At 41.4% G+C, this 18,964-nt stretch overlaps 1 protein-coding gene across 1 annotated transcript; it reads left to right on the forward strand.

Moving 5' to 3' along the window:
* The first annotated feature begins 15,408 nt into the window (after nucleotides 1-15,408).
* On the forward strand, nucleotides 15,409-18,704 carry LOC145004043 (putative alpha,alpha-trehalose-phosphate synthase [UDP-forming] 11). The gene is made up of 3 exons (XM_078962944.1): nucleotides 15,409-17,663; nucleotides 17,796-18,069; nucleotides 18,163-18,704. Exons 1-3 carry the CDS (start codon nucleotides 15,643-15,645, stop codon nucleotides 18,463-18,465), a joined length of 2,598 nt encoding a protein of 865 aa, XP_078819070.1. The 5' UTR covers nucleotides 15,409-15,642; the 3' UTR covers nucleotides 18,466-18,704.
* Nucleotides 18,705-18,964: the final 260 nt, after the last annotated feature.

Consider the following 18,964-nt stretch of genomic DNA (forward strand, 5'->3'; position numbering starts at 1 on the left):
TGGGTTGAAGGCCCGATGCGAGCGGACCAACCACACTGCAGACTGGAAGGAGATGACTAGACTTGGAGGATGGACCCGGTGGACTGAAGGCCCGATACGGCGGACCTGTCACATAGTAGACACGATATGCATGGTTGTTCTATGTTCTGTTATGTTATGTATGCTATTTATGTAATGGGCCGGAAGGCACTATGCTATAGGCCGGAAGGCAATATGTTTTGGACCGGAAGGTCGTAGCTTGGAAGGGCATATATGTGGTTGGTATTTTGGGGGTATCTCAATAAGCTTTTGGGCTTACAGTTGTGGTTTAAATGTTGTTCAGGTTCTTCAGGAGACCGTGGCAAGGCGAAGGCGTGATCGTACCGCTCATCGTGTTTATGTTTATGACATGGTTCTGGGAATACTCTGATAATAAATGTATTGAAAACCTTTTTGTTATAACATTATTAAAATGGGTTGTTTTTGAAAAGTTTAAATTTTGTTGAAATTTTTGGTTGTTACAAGTTGGTATCAGAACCTTGGTTTGAGTGAATTACAGGAACATTCGTGTGAATCCAGTCTCAGATCAAGGAGAGTTTTTAAAAAGAGAAATTAAAATGGTTTTCAAATTAAGTAAAAAGAGGATGCGGAGGTACGATCAGCCGGAGCCAGTAGGTAACCCCAAAATACCATACATGATATTTGTTTTCGAGCTTTGATAGAACAGTATACTAGTACTAGGCTAGGGATCTTCAGAATTTCATGATAATGTTGCTTGTTTTATGATGCCTGCTAGCCTAGGGTTTCCTTATGTATGAGATTTCCATTGTTCCTCTAGGAGTGAGAATCAAGCGCTTGCTATGTATATTTGTCACTAGGGTGTTGTGGTAGTACTTCATACAAATATGGGTAGGTGTGGAAGGTAGTATGGGCCCGTACTACTGAAAGCACCAGACCCATACGCGTATCAGGGAAACCATGACCTCTAGGGTTGGGTTGAGAGTTGGTTCCCGGGATAGTGGGAAGTGTCTGAGATTTTGTGGTTTATTTTCAGTATGGAGATTTCGAGGCATGCTGGGAGTGGATCCGGGTCAGGATCGGGAGCAGGAGAGGGAGTTCTGGGCGGGTCAATACCGCCCGAGGTTATCGGACAAATGAGCATGTGCGAGTTGGGTGCGAGGATTCGTGAGATCCTGCATGAGGAGGTTGCTGTGTTGTTCAGGGCCGAGCTGCCAGAACTGTTTGGGTCGATCAAGACCGCCATGGTGGAGTATTTTGATGAGCGCTATGCAGCTCTCACTGAGACGGCTGCCGCGGCGGCTACAGCAGCAGGGGGAGGAGCTAGTAGAGGTTTTCAGTATCGGGACTTCGATAATACGAAGCCTCCCACCTTTGATGGAGTTCAGGACTCGATCGTTGCTATGAGATGGTTATCGGACGTGGAGGGGTGTTTCTTCACATGTTCATGCCCTGCTTATCAGAGGGTGAGGTGTGCTCTGAACCTGTTAAGGCTCGGGGCAAAGGATTGGTGGAGATTGACCACGGGGTCATACTCGGATACGCAGAGGGCTGTGGTTTCATGGGATCAATTCAGAGAGATGTTCAACACTTGTTATGTTCTGCAGGTCGAGAGGAAGAGGTTGGCTCAGGAGTTCCTTGAGCTGAAGCAGGATTCAGAGTCGGTGACGGAGATCACCAGGATGTTTACTAAGAGGGCGATGTTTTGCCCTGAGTTCGCTTCAGAGCAGGCTCAGATGTCCCGATATCTGAGTATGCTGAAGAGAGATATCAGACAGTTTGTGTCCGCGTAGAGGTGCGAGACTTTGTTGGAGTTGCAGGAGGCCGCCAGGCGGTGTGAGTTAGAGATTAAGTTGTAGTTGCGTGAGCTGAGGCAAGCTCTGGTGTAGTCGCAGCCGGCGACGAAACGGTCTAAGACCGTTGATTCCAGGATGGGAGATCAGGTCAGCCACGTTTGTAGGAAGTATGGGAGGGGTCACACTGGAGTTTGTTGGTCCGGTGGTGCATGCCGCAAGTGCGGAAAGAAGGGGCACTATGCGAGGGATTATCGACAGTCATCGCCGGTTCGGGATTTGAAGATTTGTTATCATTATCATCAGGTTGGGCACTTGAGGGTCAACTACCCATAGTTTGTTGCAGGACCGGTGCAGGCTCCAGCACCAATCACTTTGAGGATCACAGGTGGAGGTCAGGGTGGAGCGGAGGCCCCAAGGGCTCAGGGTCGTGCTTTTCACCTTTCAGCAGAGGAGGTCAGAGCAGTGCCGGATGCAGCTGCGGGTATGTTCCTTTCTTGATATCTTGTTATCTTGTGATTATTGTGGAGTATTATTATCTGCTAGTCTCATTGTGTGGTTTTTCGTTCTGGTATCCGTTGTTCCTTGAGGGTTTGGTATGGTTATGGGTTTTCGTTGGTTATCATTCATGAGGGTTATTAGTGGATATACGGCATTGGTTTGAATGTTGGGTAGCATCTGCAGTTTGAGGAGTGGATAGTTGAAGATTGAGTTTCTTTCGAGAGGGATGATCAGTGTGGAAATGTGTTTTTGCGAAGGTTGCTAGTGCTAGTGGGAATCAGTCCGCGTGTAAGTGTTGGGTTTTGTGCAAGGTTGTTTTGGGAGGTCGGTGATAGCGACCGATGGTTGATAGTCAGTGCCCTAAGTGGGGGAGAATTGGAAATTCTCCGGATGGTCGATAGGATTGAGAGATTGTTTAGCTGCTTGGGATTCAACGGTATTTTTTTTCAGCCGAGAGCAGGCTGGTATGGGTGAGTAGCAGGCGTGCGGGGCGGGATATAGACCTATAGCATTGATTGTGGAGGGCCTGGGATCAGGCTGGGATCGAGTATGTATGATGGAGATAGAGTTCGGAACCCCTAGAAGGCTAGAACAGTATGCATGGGAGGATTTCCTGGAGAGATAACTCGGAATGATGGATGCTAGTCGAGCGGTCCAAATAGACTGAAGGCCGGTAGGCGTACCAGTCAGGCCGAAGGCTCGGGGGACGGTCCAACCAGACTGAAGGCCCTGGAGGGCGGTCCAGGTTGGCTGAAGGTTTTGAGATTGGTCTAGATTGGCTAAAGACCTGGTAAGGTGGTTCAGTCATGCTGAAGACTCTGCAGGTATTATTGGATCGGTTCGAGGAAATGGGTTGGGTATGTTGTGATGTGTTAGCATTAGAAGGTCTGGCCCTGTGTATTGATTGTGATTAGTGGAGATGGTGCATGGACTCGAGAGTCCTTGCGAGCAGGTTCAGGACATGTGTGTTGCATGGATAGCGGTTATGCTATAAGGGAATGTAAATTCACGGAAGTGGAAGTAGCAGCGCAGGGTTATGATGGCAGTGGTCCAATTATGGTCATTGAGCAGCGAGATTGCAGCAGTGGTATGGGATCACATCCGGGTAGGATGGGTGCTGAGGCTCGGCAGGAATGCATGGATGGAATCTCGGATTTCCAGATAGATTTTGTTTTAAGTGGTGAAAATTCATCCAGAAGGATGTTTGGAAGTGTCATCAGTGTATCTAGGTTTTCCTAACCCGAGGACTCTAGAGCCAGTTCGGTGTGGTTATGAGATTGCGGTGGAGAACTCGTGGGAGTTGCTCAGAGGCTGAAGCATTTGTCATTCTGTCAGCAAGAAAGGTAAAGTTGGGTTTCGTATTTCGATGGTCGAATCTTGAGTAGCCTGGTCCGGTGAATGCCAGGTAGTGCATTGCAGGCGTTGTTACGGAGTATAGCTGTCGCAGGCTTCGAGGACGAAGCCTAATTTAAGTAGGGGAGAATTGTAACACCCCGTTCTTAAAGTGTTTAATTATGAATCCCTAAGATTTAAGAGGAAGGGTAAGTCTGGTCCTTTTTCGGGAAATGGGTTTCATCCGAAGAGGTTTCGGGCTGGTGTATGTTGTTAGAAGCATTGGGCTTCTCGTCACCCTCGTATGAATGTAAAGTTAGTTGGGAGCAGGTTTAGAGTAGAGGAGTTATGGCATTTAGAAGATGATTATTGTTTATAGCTCTTTGTAGAATAAGTAGAAAAAGGGATCCCATGCATGCATGACATGCATGTATTTTTTTTTTTTTTTTTTGAAGTTTGGTTGGGTACGCCCAGCGTAAGCTAGACATACACCCAGCGTAATGGCGAGAATGATGCGGGTTGGCCGGGTGAGTACGCCCAGCGTACTCTCAGAAACTCCAAACCCTAATTTAGGGTCAGCCACTATATAAGGAACATGTTGGTTCATACCCTAGCCTCCTTAAGCTCATCTTTAACCTCAGAAAGCCCTAGAAAACCCGTATTCCTCCATTGTTGGGTGTGTTTGACCTTGGAAAGCTCATTTTGGCAAAAGAAAGGCTTGAAGGAGAAAAGAGAAGTTGTCAAAGAAGAAGAGGAACGATTAGAGCTTGTAGATGTGAAGAGATACCATCCTTTGAAGCTTGTTTGAGGTATAAAGCCTCTTGCTTGACATTCATATTGTGTAGATCTATGTATTTTGAAGCTTTGACACCATTCTTGTCCCAAAAGTCCTCACCTTGTTGCATGTTTCGAGTTGGTCAAGATTATCTGTCCTTTCAGACCTTTGGAGAGGTCTTGAGTGAGAAAATTGAGGTCCCAAGGGCTGTAGTTGTTCCATATGTGAGATATATAGGTCTTAATGGATTAAGACCTTGGATTAAGAGCTTATGGACGTCCCAAGTGATAAGTTTGAGACTTTATGAATTCTAATCATATTTGGCCTAGGGATATGAAGTTTGGGCTTAAGAGCTTAATCCATTAAGAGGTTAGAAGGACTTAATGTGTAGCGCAGTTACGCCCCGCGTAACCCTTGAGTACGCCCCGCATAGCGGGCCAGAGCCCCGATCCCCCTTTGCGAATCAATGTTGTACGCCTCGCGTACCAAGGAGGGTACGCCCAGTGTACTCCTCCTATTGGACTTCAATATTGGGCCTAAGAGTTTGGGCTGTTTTTGGGTTGATGGTTTATGGGCCATGACTCGGAATTTATGGATAGAGTATTTTGGGCCCAATTATTGTTATGGACATTGGATCTAGGCCCATTTGGTGAAGTAGGCCCAATTTGGTAAATTGGGCCAATATTGGACTTTGTATAAGATATTAGACTTTGGTCTTAGCCCGATTAGTGGATGTATGATTGGCCTAATGTTTATTTTGTTATGATGGTTAGTTCAGTATTGGCGGTGAGTTGGTGATTCGAGAGTCTGCTTCTTCAGTTCAGAGTATCGGCGTTCGCGAGGTGAGTTATCCTCACTATATCGACAAGGTCTAAGGCACCAAGGTCGGCCCTTTATCGGATAGAGATCCAGGTATTTGTTGTTATGTTATTGCTTTGATATGTCTGCATCCTTGTAGCTAGGATGGTATATGTTAGAGACCTGGTTAAGGTCGGTTTCCTGATATGTAGGGTGATGTTATGCTAGTGACCGGTTAGGTCGATATCCTGGTTAGGGTAATGATATGTTATGTGATCTGCTTGACCGGCTTGTTGACTATGAACTGTTATATGATTGTATGTTATTTGCACATGGTTGTTTGGACTGGAGTTGGGTTGAGGCGGTCCAGCTTTATGCTGTAGGCCAAGATACCCAGGGCGGACCGGTTGTTCCGAAGGCCCAGCGAGCGGTCCGGATAGGCTGTAGGCCCCACGAGGGCGGACCAGACGTGCCGAGGCTCGGAGAGTGGACCAGGTCGACTGAAGGCCCGATGCAGGCGGACCAGTCATATTGTAGACTGAGAGAGTGGACCAGGTGGGTTGAAGGCCCGATATGGGCGGACCAACCACACTGCAGACTCGAAGGACATGACTAGACTTGGAGGATGGACCCGGTGGACTGAAGGCCCGATACGGCGGACCAGTCACACAGTAGACCCGATATGCAAGGTTGTTCTATGTTATGTTATGTTATGTATGCTATTTATGTAATGGGCCGGAAGGCACTATGTTATAGGCCGGAAGGCAATATGTTTTGGACCGGAAGGTCGTAGCCTGGAAGGGCGTATATGTGGTTGGTATTTTGGGGGTATCTCATTAAGCTTTCGGACTTACAGTTGTGGTTTAAATGTTTTTCAGGTTCTTCAGGAGACCGTGGAAAGGCGAAGGCGTGATCGTACCGCTCCTCGTGTTTATGTTTATGACATGGTTCTGGGAATACTCTGGTAATAAATGTATTGAAAACCTTTTTGTAATAACATTATTAAAATGGGTTGTTTTTGAAAAGTTTAAATTTTGTTGAAATTTTTGGTTATTACATATTAGGAGCTTTTTGGGCTTGGCGGGATACTACCGGAGATTTATACATGATTTCTCCAAGATTGCAGTACCCCTCACTCATCTTATGAGGAAAGGGGTGGATTTTTAGTGGGGTCCCGAGCAGCAGGGAGCGTTTGAGACCCTCCGTCAGCGTCTGTGTGAGGCGCTAGTCCTAACACTCGTAGAGGGGGTTGAGGATTTTGTGGTGTTCTGTGATGCATCCATCACAGGGTTAGGGGCGGTCCTCATGCAGAGAGGACGAGTGATAGCCTACGCATCGCGACAGTTGAAACCACATGAGGCACGATACCCTACGCACGATTTGGAGCTGGGGGCGGTGGTGGTCGCCCTCAAGATATGGAGGCATTACCTTTATGGGGTCCGCTGTACCATTTACACGGATCACAAGAGCTTGAGACACATCATGGATCAGTTGAACCTGAACATGAGGCAGTGTAGGTGGCTGGATGTAGTCAAGGGCTATGATTATGAGATCCTTTACCATCCTGGTAATGCAAATGTGGTTGCCGATGCTTTGAATCGTAAATCGGATGGGTCTTCCACCCCCGCAATATGTATGAAAATAATTGTGGATTCCCTGCTTGTGAGCTTGATCAGAGATGCCCAGATAGAGGGAATGCGACTAGAGAATTTGAAGTGGGAGAGGATCAAGGGTGAAAACACCAGGTTCGTACAGGATAGTCGGGGATTACTGACCAGATATAGTCGGGTTTGGGTTCCTATGTTTGGCGGGATTAGGCAGATGGTTATGGAAGAGGCTCATAAGTCTCACATCTCCATTCACCCGGGGCCACCAAGATGTACCAGGATTTGAGTTTGAGCTATTGGTGGCCGGGTATGAAGCGCGAGATCTCTTGGTACATCGAGAGGTGCTTAACCTGCAGGATGGTCAAGGCCGAACATTAGAGACCACATGGAAAGCTGCAGCCCCTGGACATTCCTATGTGGAAATGAGAACAGATCACGATGGAATTTATCACAAAGCTGTCAAGGATGGCAACAGGGTTTGATGCCATTTGGGCCATCGTTGACCGATTGACCAAGAGTGCCCATTTCTTGGCCATACGGGAGAGTTCGTCGGCCAAGAAGTTGGCCACAGTGTACGTTCGCGAGATCGTATCTCGCCATGGGATTCCCGTTTCTATTGTCTCTGATCGGGATGTCAGGTTTACCTCTCGTTTCTGGCAGAAGTTTCATGAGGAGCTAGGCACGCGATTGCACTTCAGCACAACATTCCACCCGCAGACAGACGGCCAAAGCGAGCGGACTATTTAGACCCTCGAAGATATGTTAAGGGCGTGTGCCATCGACTTCGGTGGGAGTTGGGATTCTCACCTACCGCTTGCGGAGTTCGCCTACAACAAGAGCTATCATTCTAGTATTGGCGTCCCACCTTTCGAGCTGTTGTACGAGCGGAGGTGTCGCACCCTGGTTTGTTGGGGCGAGGTGGGTCACAGGGTAATGGGACGGACAGAGGTAGTTCTGCAAACTACCAAGATGATACATCAGATTAGACAGCGACTGGAGACCGTTCAGAGTCGGTAGAAAAGTTATGTGGACCGACGCCAATCTGAGTTGGAATTCCAGGTGGGGGACATGGTTCTCCTGAAGGTCTCACCCTGGAAAGGTGTGATCTGTTTCAGGAAGAGGGGAAAATTAGGTCCCCGTTATATTGGATCATTTCGGATTGTTGCCAGGGTTGGAAGGGTGGCTTATAGGCTAGAGCTTCCGGAGAAGCTTAGTCGGATCCACAACACGTTTCATGTTTCGCAATTGCGAAAATGTGTTATGAACCAGGAGACAGTGGTACCGTTAGATGACATGCAGGTCGATGAGCGCCTTAACTATGTGGAGAGGCCCGTGGCTATTCTGGAAAGAAAGAAGAAAATTCTGCGGAACAAATTAATACCTTTGGTAAAGGTACAATGGGAACATCGGAAGGGATCCGAATGGACATGGGAGCCGGAAGCGGAGATGCGTGAGCACTACCCGATGTTGTTTATTCTAGAGGACTTCGAGGGTGAAGTCTAGTTCAAGTGGGGGAGAGTTGTAAAGCCCCAATTTCCCAAATTATTAGATCGAGAATTTTTTAGTCTTTAAGCCCTACTCGATGAGTAATGATGCCCTACATGTCGAGTAGTGTCGACGCGAGGACACAGAATTAGTGACCTACTCGCCGAGTCCCTAAAGGGACTCGACGAATAGGAGCTGGCAGGAGAAACCCTAAGTCTTGGGTTCTGCACCCTATTTAAGGGGACTTAAGCCCCATTTGGCCTCCTTGGAGTCATTAAGAGATCAAAGGAAACCCTAACCATGTATTGTATTCTTGTGTGCCTTGAAAGCTTGAAAGGAGGACTTTATGGAAGGAAGAGTTTGGAGAAGCAAAGGGTTAGAAGCAAGGGAGGAGTGGAATCCGATTTCTACCTCAGTTAGCACTCATAGAAGGTACCAAGTTGACACATTTATCCTTTTTCCCTTCTAAATCTCATATAGTGGAAATCTAGGGTTTATGAGGTGTAAGTGAGGTGATATTGAAAAACATAAGCTGGATCTAAAGTTATAACTTCAGATTTGGACCATTCCCGAGTTCTAGATCCATAAAGTCCCTGCTTTGGGCATGAATGAGGCCTCCCTTGTGCATGAAACCCATTAAGAGCTTAGTTTTGGGCATTAAGGACCTTTTTAGCCATGCATGCATGTAAAGTTTTCAACTTTACGTGAAAGGCATGCCCTAGGAGCTTGGATCTGTGGTTTGGAGTCGTTGCATGGCTTAAAAATGGGTCTGTATGGCTTAAGGACTAAAGGAATTCGACGAGTTGCAAGGGCGACTCGGAAAGTCGTATGAATATAGCCGCGAACTCGACGAATTGGACGAACAACTCGGCGAGTCTGATGAAGATTGCCATAAGACTCGACGAGTTGATGAACAACTCAGCGAGTCAGATGAGTTTTAACCAGGATATGTTGCGTGTATATCCGTCGAGTTCAAGGGGGAACTCAAAGGGTGGCCTTGGGGTTTGATCGAGATTTGAAGGAACTCGACGAGTCACCCCGATGACTCGGCGAGTTGTAATATGCTTCAAGGAACTCGACGAGTAGCCGAGTAGACTCGGCGAGTTGAGGTCAACATGGACTGTTGACCTTGACTAAGGACTTTGACTTTGACCAAGGTTAACTAGTGGGTTATGGAGCACTATGAAGACTTATGAGTATGTTCGTATTACGGTAATAGGTGGTGGAGTCGTTGAAGCGTGATCAGAGTGATTATTTACTGAGATAACATCTACGAAGTGAGTTATTCTCACTATACTAAGGGGTCTAAAGGACCAAGGCCGGCCCATTGGATTTGATATCCTAGTAGTCAATGATATGTTGAGTTGAGTTAGTAATGTATGCTAGTTGATATGTTAGTCGGGTAGATCTGTAGGACTGCCTGTGATACTGATTGATTGCTTGTATGTGCATTTATCCGTTACATGTCGACATGTTATGTGGGATGGGTTGAGGTTGTATTGCTCTGTGCGGTACCCAACAAACTCGAGAGTATTCCAGATATGAATTGAGGGCCCAGTAGGCATTCCAGACTCATACTGAGGACTCGAGAGCATTCCAGATAAGAGCTGAGGGCCTGATAGGCATTCCAAACCCGTACTGAGGGCTCAATGGCATTCTAGATACGAGCTGAGGTCCCGGTAGGCATTCCGGACTCATACTGAGGGCCCACGGGTAGTCCAGCTTGTAAAAATGTGGACCGAATGCATGTTGTTATGTTTTTGATTGATATGATATGCTAATTTTGATATTGCTATGTGGATTGTTTGTGTATCGGTATTTTGGGAGTAACTCACTAAGCTTTCGGGCTTACAGTTTCAGTTTATTGTTTCAGGTACACCAAGGGACTGCGGCAAGGCAAAGGCGTGATCGTACAACTCCTCCTGTTATGATATGTTTATGGGAAATACTCTGATAATTAATATTTTGAAAACAAAGTTGTAATGTTTTAATGAACTTGACATGTTTTAAAAAGTTTAAATTGGTTTGAAATTTCGGGTGTTACAGACCAAGTCACCCTTCACTGGTACTTGTGAAAGGGATGAGGGTTTATTGGATCTCAAATATATGGATGTATGTGAGCCCTTTAGATCCACCACAAGCGATGCGAATCGCTTCTATGTGACTTTTACCGATGATTATAACAGATATGGGTATATCTATTTAATCAGGCATAAGTCAAAAACCTTTGAAAAGTTCAAAGAGTTTAAGAAAGAAGTGGAGAATCAGCTGGACAGGAAGATAAATATGCTACAATCCGATTGAGGTGGTGAGTATCTTAGTATCGAATTCCATGATTATCTTAAGGAATGTGGAATTGTTTGACAATTGACACCACCTAGGACACCACAGTTGAATGGTATGGCTGAGAGGTGCAATCGAACCTTATTGAACATGGTTCGTTCCATGATGAGTCTAGCGTCGTTACCTATCTCATTTTGGGGGTATGACTTAGAGACTGCCGCTCATATCCTTAATCTAGTCCCAACTAAGAAGGTTGCCAAAACACCTCACGAGAAGTGGACAGGGAAGGTTCCCCCGTTAGCACATACCAAGGTTTGGGGTTGCGAGGCTTTCGTAAGACGAGAGACTCACGACAAGCTTGAACCTCGTAGTGAGAGATGTATTTTCATCGTCTACCTACAAAAGTCCTTTGGATATCTCTTCTATAGAACGAGTGACAATGTTGTCTTCGTTGTGTGGAGAGGGGTTTTCAGAGAGAGAGAACTCATATGCCAAGAGGACAGCGGGAGGCAAATTGATCTTGAAGAGCTTCAAGAATCAAGAGATGAAGGAACCTCTAACACTGGCATTCAACATGAGGAAGAAACTCCTGTCGAACCGATTGACGAGTCCCTACCTCTTAGACGTTCTAGTAGAGTTAGTGTTCCACCCGTATTATATGGCTTCCATATAACTGCTGAGGGTGATACATGTATTAGTGATAGTACGCCAATAAATATGGATGAACATAACATTAATTACAAGGAATCCATGGTAGGCCCAGAGTCTACGAAATGGCAAGAAGCTATGGTGTCACACCCCCGAACCAGAACGGTGGAAATATCCGAGGGCGGGTGACTCCATCTTGTAGTATCATCATAGTGTATATAAATGAATCATAGACAACATCATCACCATACATTCAATAATACAACATACAGGGTTTACATCATTGTATTTGTTCACAAATTACACGCCAAATTATTTGTATGATGAAGGAAAAAATACAACAAAAGTCCACATTTTCTTGACGACCGAACTGTTTACCGAGTCCCTCAGAATACAAGTTAATTTGAAAATGTTAACATATATAATGTTGGTGTGTTCATAAGCATGTTTGTATGAAAAACTTTGTATCATTTTTGTAAACACCAGAAAATCTGATATTTTCAAAAAAAAAATGGTTTGAGAGTTTGTTCCAAATCTTGTATTAAAGCATGTGTGTTTTTGTTTTGACAGTGTATAAAGAGAGTTCCAGAAAATCCTATATTTTTTGTTTTAGGTAAATGATAGTGTACAATGTATTCCCTAGAAAATCCGATATTTTCTGTTTGTAAAAGTATTGTGGTCTTAAAACCTTAAGACTCGAGTAATATAGTAAATGTATAGTTCGTAAAATGTATCAAGATTATAGTGTGTGTATTCCTTAAAATAATAATAATAATAATAATAATAATAACTTTATAACTTTAATATATAATAATAATAATAATAATAATAATAATAATAATAATAACAACAAGACTCGAATTCTACGACTATCTTTCATAACTTTAATATATAATAATAATAATAATAATAATAATAAAATAAAGCATAACAATTATAAACTTAGAAATAGATATAATAACTATAAGTAAAATAATAATGATAAATATAACAATAAAAATAAATTATAGTTATAAATATATAGAAATAAAATAAAAAATATTAGTAATAATTTAGAGAATAAAAATGTGTGAAATAAAAACATTTATTACATATTACCTAAATAATTTAAATAAATTTCATCTTTTTCCTTTTTAGTATGGATTTTGTAGCAAATTACCTACAAAATACTTATGAATTTGAAATAATTCAGTTTTTTCCATTTCTGTAGCTATTTTGTAGTAAATTACCTACGAAATAAATACAAAGTTATTTTATATAGCTATTCTGTTATAAATCCACCAATAAATTACGACAAATTTTTTGATAGACAATTTGTCGCTATTCCATAAGGATTTTCCTATAGAAATATTCGTAACGATTACCTAATTTTCTAGTAGTGTAAAACTAGATCCTAGAATAACATTCTAAAGGTTCTGGATGTGTTCGGCAAAACTAACTGGTAGCGGGTAACGGGTAACGTTTGATTTTCGAGCGTTTTGTTGATAGCTACTCTATGTAGCTTTTGATTTTGAAACGTTTTGTTTATGTTAAAAGCTAAATGCTCCTGTCGCCGAACGAGACTTTTCTTTTTTTTACTAGCGTTTTCTTAAAAGCTAGAAGACAGAAGCTCCCAAACGTTGTGTACCGAACTCGCCCTATATGTACTGCATAGCAAAACCTACTTGAAACATCTAATGTACAAACTTATTATACACTTCAAATTTTCTATATGAAAATCATCCAAAAATTCACAAAATAAATGATTAATGAAGAAGTCGCGATCATAGGGTATGGTAAGATGTACAAAGTGGGGGTGGTCGAATATACCGATGATTAGTCTCCATTTCATATGGCTCCGTTCAGTAAAGCAGAAAAGGAATCAGATAAGGACATGAATGATATTGGGGAGGAGGATTATGAAGATGGTGTTTCGGAAACTTGGATGAAGGAAGACAATAATGACACTCAAGAAGGAGAAATCAGATTGGAATCCTCACCTAAGAAAGCCTCACTGACAGACCGGACATGTGGTGATAATAACTAGTTCGACGATGAGAATAGTTGTTGCCAACCGACAACAACATCCCCGACGTGTACAAATATCGAGAATGAAGTTAATGCATGAAACAGGTTAATAATTAAAACGGTCGAAGATCTTTGTTAATTAAAACATTTTGCACATTCATCTATATTTGAATATTCCTATGCATACATTTCTCACATAGATAAATAACATGTCTCAATAAATGACATTTGTTGATTTTTTTCAAAAACGTATGGAGTAGAAAGTTGATAGATTTTCTAGCACTACAAGAAGATTGGGCAACAGCGGCGACACGTGTCGCCGCTAAAGGTTAGGCGTGTTGCCGCTAATACCTTTAGCGGCGACATGTCGCTGCAAATGCGTCAGCGGTATTGTTTCGTCGCTAATACGCTTAATGTCGCCGCTAATGTTTTGTTTTCTTGTAGTGTAGTGTATCAATCCTAACATTTGTGTCAACGGATCCATTGCCAGTCTTATAGATTGAATCTCTCGGGATACTTGTGTATAATTCTCTATATTTGAATATACAAGAAATACATGTAATTACCCCAGTGATATTGGATTTAAATTACATCGTAGGTTTATGACTTTTTAAGCTACAAATTGAAAATGTACATATATGATTCGGTCCCATAATAAAAAAAATGAAACTTATATTTAATCATAAACTGAAAATAAATCTTTCTATGTGGCACTTTTGTGCTTAAGAACCATGTTATGTAAACTACAAAGAAGCGTGGAGAATACAATCCTGTTTTTTTAGGAAGATAGTTGTACGATGAGATGTAGTTTCTATCTAGGATCCAAATCCCTAAAGAATCGATCTGGTATTAATTAAAATTGATTTTCTATGAAATATTATTATATGTGCCTAAATATATCACAAACACAAACAAGTCGGTTTTTATATATAAAAGAAAATGCTAAAATTGTGTTATTTATGGGAGGTGTCACTATGATCCTTCACCCATATATGTAAATGAGGTTTATTTTGGACAGGATATGGAAATTGTTTGAGCTTCTAAATAAGTATTATCTTTATGAATATGCATGCATGGTTACCAACTTTGATCAAAATAATTGGTATGTAGAACAGTAGAAAAACACTTTGTTTTAACGTGACGATTGAAATTATCTTTCGATAAAGACCCTCAACAATTATAAATATCGGCAAAAAAAACTATTTGATTAAAGAGGGTATTTTTGTCGAAAACTGTCTAAAATTTTCATCTCATAACTATAGTATTAAAGTTCCAATTCTAATACAAATTGTACTCTTTAGTTTTTGTAAAAAAAAACTTGCTACCAATAATATATGATATGCTAAATAAAACCTTCTTACAAACAAACTCACCTACAAATTGAAAAAAAAAAAAAAAAAAAACTATATGCCATTCATCTAAATTTTCGAAAACAAAATAGCAACGATTCGTTTTTAATATATTTTATAAGGTAATTTTTTCAATTAGAAGATTAATTTATGACACAAAATCTTTACATCGATTATACAAATCATTAAAATATATATTTTATTAGATAAATCAAAATTTTTCTCATTTATAATTTTATAAAAAAAGTAAACATTAAAAGGTTAATTGATGACATAAAATCTTTACATCGATTATACAAATCATTATAATATATATTTTATTAGATAAATCAATTTTTTTTCTCATTTATAATTTTATAAAAAAGTAAAAATTAAAAGATTAATTTATGACACAAAATCTTTACATCGATTATACAAATCATTATAATATATATTTTATTAGATAAATCAAATTTTTCTCATTTATAATTTTATAAAAAAGTAAACATTAAAAGGTTAATTTATAACACAAAATCTTTACATTGATTATTATACAAATCATTAAAAAATATATATTTTATTAGATAAATCAAATTTTTTCTCATTTATAATTTTATAAAAAAGTAAAAATTAAAAGATTAATTTATGACACAAAATCTTTACATCGATTTTTATACAAATCATTAAAAATATATATTTGATTACATAAATCATTTTTCTTTCTCATTTATAGTTTTATATATATAATATAAAAAAAAAAAAGTAAACATTATAACAATTATTTAATAACGCAACTGTTTACAACATGAAAGGTTTTCACACTTAACAATAATATTATTATTTCTATTTATAGGTTTTAATTGATTTAGCCAACTAAAGTCGGTCTCTCTACTTCTTCGTTCTTATCCTCTCTACCACCTTCTTCTTCTCCATCCCCAAATCATCAAAATTTCTGATGAGATTCACTTCCATTTTCCCCTTTTATCTTCAATCAATCCACTCCCAACTTTGTAATACCCGCTTATAACGAAATCCTCCATTTATCTGCTCTCAATTTTTCATCTTGGTATCGCTGATTTCCCCGTATAATGTTGTCTAGATCGTCTTTCAATCTGCTCAATCTCGATGATTATTCTTGTGTAAGCGATCGCCCTCGGATCCCCAGAATCATGACAGTTCACGGAATTCTATCGGAGTTTGAAGAAGATGACAATGGCGGAATCGATAACCGGAACATAAATGAGACGGATCGATTCCCAGATGCTGTTTCGTCTCCCACCGCCGGCCGTCGGATCGTGGTTGCCAATCAGTTACCGGTGAAAGCTCGGTTCGAAACGGAAACCAACAAATGGGTATTTCAATACAACCCGGATTCACTCGTGCTTCAACTCAAATCCGGGTTGGAACCCGATACCGAATGCGTTTATGTCGGATCCTTACCCGTCGATGTTCACCCGTCGGAGCAAGAAGAAGTCGCTCAAATTTTGTTGGAAAAATTCCGGTGCGTTCCCACTTTTTTATCGTTAGAAATCCAGAATAAATTCTACCATGGATTCTGTAAACATTACCTATGGCCTTTGTTCCATTACATGTTACCCGTGACCCGAACCCAAGGGGTCCGATTCGATCGGGTCGCATGGCGGGCCTACGTATCTGCGAATAAAGTTTTTGCAGATAAAGTTATGGAAGTTATCAACCCAGATGAGGATTACGTCTGGATCCATGATTATCATCTCATGGTAATGCCTACTTTCTTGAGAAAACGATTTCACCGAATCCGGGTCGGGTTTTTCTTGCACAGCCCATTTCCATCGTCAGAAATCTACCGGACTTTACCCGTCCGAGACGAAATTCTCCGGGCACTTCTCAACTGTGATTTAATCGGTTTCCATACATTCGATTACGCTCGCCATTTCCTTTCATGTTGTAGCAGAATGTTGGGTCTCGATTACAAATCCAAAAGAGGCTACATTGGCCTCGAATACTATGGTCGAACAATAAGCATCAAGATTTTACCAGTCGGAATCCACATGGGTGAAATCGAATCGGTAAAATCATCACCGGAAACCGCCACGAAAGTTCTTGAATTAAAGCAGAAGTACAACGGTAAAGTGGTGGTTGTGGGTGTCGATGATATGGACATGTTCAAAGGCATTAGTCTAAAATTCTTAGCATTTGGCAAGCTCTTAGAAGACTACCCCACCTTACGTGGCTCAGTGGTTCTAATCCAAATCTTGAACCCGGCTCGTAGCCGTGGTCAAGACATCCAAGAAGTCGAAACCGAGATGCGAACCGTGGCTCGTGAGGTTAACCGCAAGTTCACAAAAGACGGGTTCGAGCCTATCGTATTGGTCAGCGGTTCGGGTTCGACCCATGAAAAGGTCGCTTACTTTGCAATAGCCGAATGTGTTGTGGTCAATGCGGTTCGAGACGGGATGAATTTGATCCCGTATAAGTACACGGTTTCTAGACAAAGCAACCCGGATTTGGATCGCGTGTTAGAACCCGATGAACCTGAATCAAACCCTAAACCTAAAAAGAGTGTAATCATAGTCTCCGAGTTCATCGGGTGTTCACCATCTTTAAGCGGGGCAATTCGGGTCAACCCGTGGGACATCGATTCGGTCACCGAGGCGATGTATTTGGCAATCAAAATGCCGGATAGGGAAAAAGAAATGAGACACGAGAAGCATTATAAATACGTGAGTTCTCATGATGTTGCGTATTGGGCGCGTAGTTTTGATCAAGATCTTGTGAGGGCTTGTAAGGAGCATTTTCACAAACGGTGTTGGGGGGTTGGGTTTGGGTTACAGTTTCGGGTTGTGGCTCTCGGGCCCACTTTTAGGAAATTATCGGTTGAACATATTGTGTCGGCGTATAAGAAAACGGATAGTCGGTTGATTTTGGTTGATTATGATGGGACATTGATGCCGCAAGGTTTGATCGATAAAACGCCGAGTAAAGAAGTTATTTCAATCTTGAACGCGCTATCGAGTGATCCGAAAAATGTCGTGTTCATTGTGAGTGGTCGTGGGAAGGATTCGTTAAGCAAATGGTTTGATTCGTGTAAGAAACTTGGTTTATCAGCGGAGCATGGCTATCTTACTAGGTATGTGTAATGTACTAGGCTGGTTTGGCAGACTGGTTTTCTGAAAACCAGTTTGCTAGACCAGGAAGTAATAATTGTGTACTATGTCATTTTTTTTTTTTTTTTTTGGTGTTGATATTGAGTTTTATGTAGGTGGAGTGGGGACTCGGAATGGGAATCTTGTGAGTTAACGGTGGATGTGGGGTGGAAGAAGGTGGCGTTACCGGTGATGGAGCATTACACTGAGGCAACCGACGGTTCTTTTATCGAACAAAAAGAAAGTGCGTTAGTTTGGCATCATCAAGAAGCGGATCCGGATTTCGGGGCATGGCAAGCTAAAGAGTTGTTAGATCATCTAGAAAGTGTTCTCGCCAACGAGCCCGTAGTTGTTAAACGAGGCCAACAAATCGTTGAGGTTAACCCTCAGGTAAAAAAAAAAAAAATTAAAACAAGAAACAACATACTTTCATTTACTTATTTTTTTATTACAAAGTCTTTTGTTTATAATCGATTTTTACAGGGTGTAAGCAAGGGAGTGGTGTTAGATCGACTCGTGACAACAATGCAAAACAACGGGAGACCACTTGACTTTGTGTTGTGCATCGGTGACGACCAATCAGACGAGGACATGTTTGAGAAACTTGGGAGTTCGGTTGCGAATGGGATTGCGGAAGTATTTGCTTGCACAGTGGGTCAGAAGCCCAGTATGGCAAAATACTATCTTGATGACACAGTAGATGTCATCAAGATGCTACATGGGCTCGAAGCAGTATCGACCCATGTAGCAGAAAGTACTAGGTTTCATGTTGAAACCCGGAACTAGACTTGGTAGACAGAATGACTTTAGATCGTGGTAAATCTTATTTTCATAACTAGAATAATCTAATCCAAAACAATATATGGTTTTTGACATATCAGTCGATACATGATTCATCTGGATTTGATCGTTTTGGTTGTGGAAAAATGGATTTACCAGCTGATATACATGCTTTGTACATACGGGCTCACATACATGTTTTTTAAACAAAATTTCCTTTAGATTAAGTATTTTATTTTTGAATATTTGGTCGAAATTCATTCTAAAAAAGCTGAAAAACGTGTAGTGTTCGGTTTTTATCATGTAATTTCATAAGATCCGTGTTTGACGCAATTGGATATGCCGTGGATGATGAGTGCTTTGACTTGGTCAACCTTGGTTTAATCAAAATTAGTAAAGTTCTAGGAAACAAGAAATCCAACCCACACGAGTCAGTTAAATTAAAAAAATAAGCAGGCGTACGATAAAGTCAACTAAAGGGTAGAGAATAAAGTCAACAAAGTTA

The sequence above is a fragment of the Lactuca saligna genome, chromosome 7 (genome assembly GCF_052625555.1).
Source record: "Lactuca saligna cultivar CGN05327 chromosome 7, ASM5262555v1, whole genome shotgun sequence".
Taxonomy (NCBI): domain Eukaryota; kingdom Viridiplantae; phylum Streptophyta; class Magnoliopsida; order Asterales; family Asteraceae; genus Lactuca; species Lactuca saligna.

Bases quoted from the DNA above. Each gene is read 5' to 3' on its own strand.
- LOC145004043 (XM_078962944.1), top strand. From the start codon at position 15,643: ATGTTGTCTAGATCGTCTTTCAATCTGCTCAATCTCGATGATTATTCT. The intron at 17,664-17,795 runs GTATGTGTAATG...AGTTTTATGTAG, and splicing joins GAGCATGGCTATCTTACTAG to GTGGAGTGGGGACTCGGAAT. The intron at 18,070-18,162 runs GTAAAAAAAAAA...CGATTTTTACAG, and splicing joins TCGTTGAGGTTAACCCTCAG to GGTGTAAGCAAGGGAGTGGT.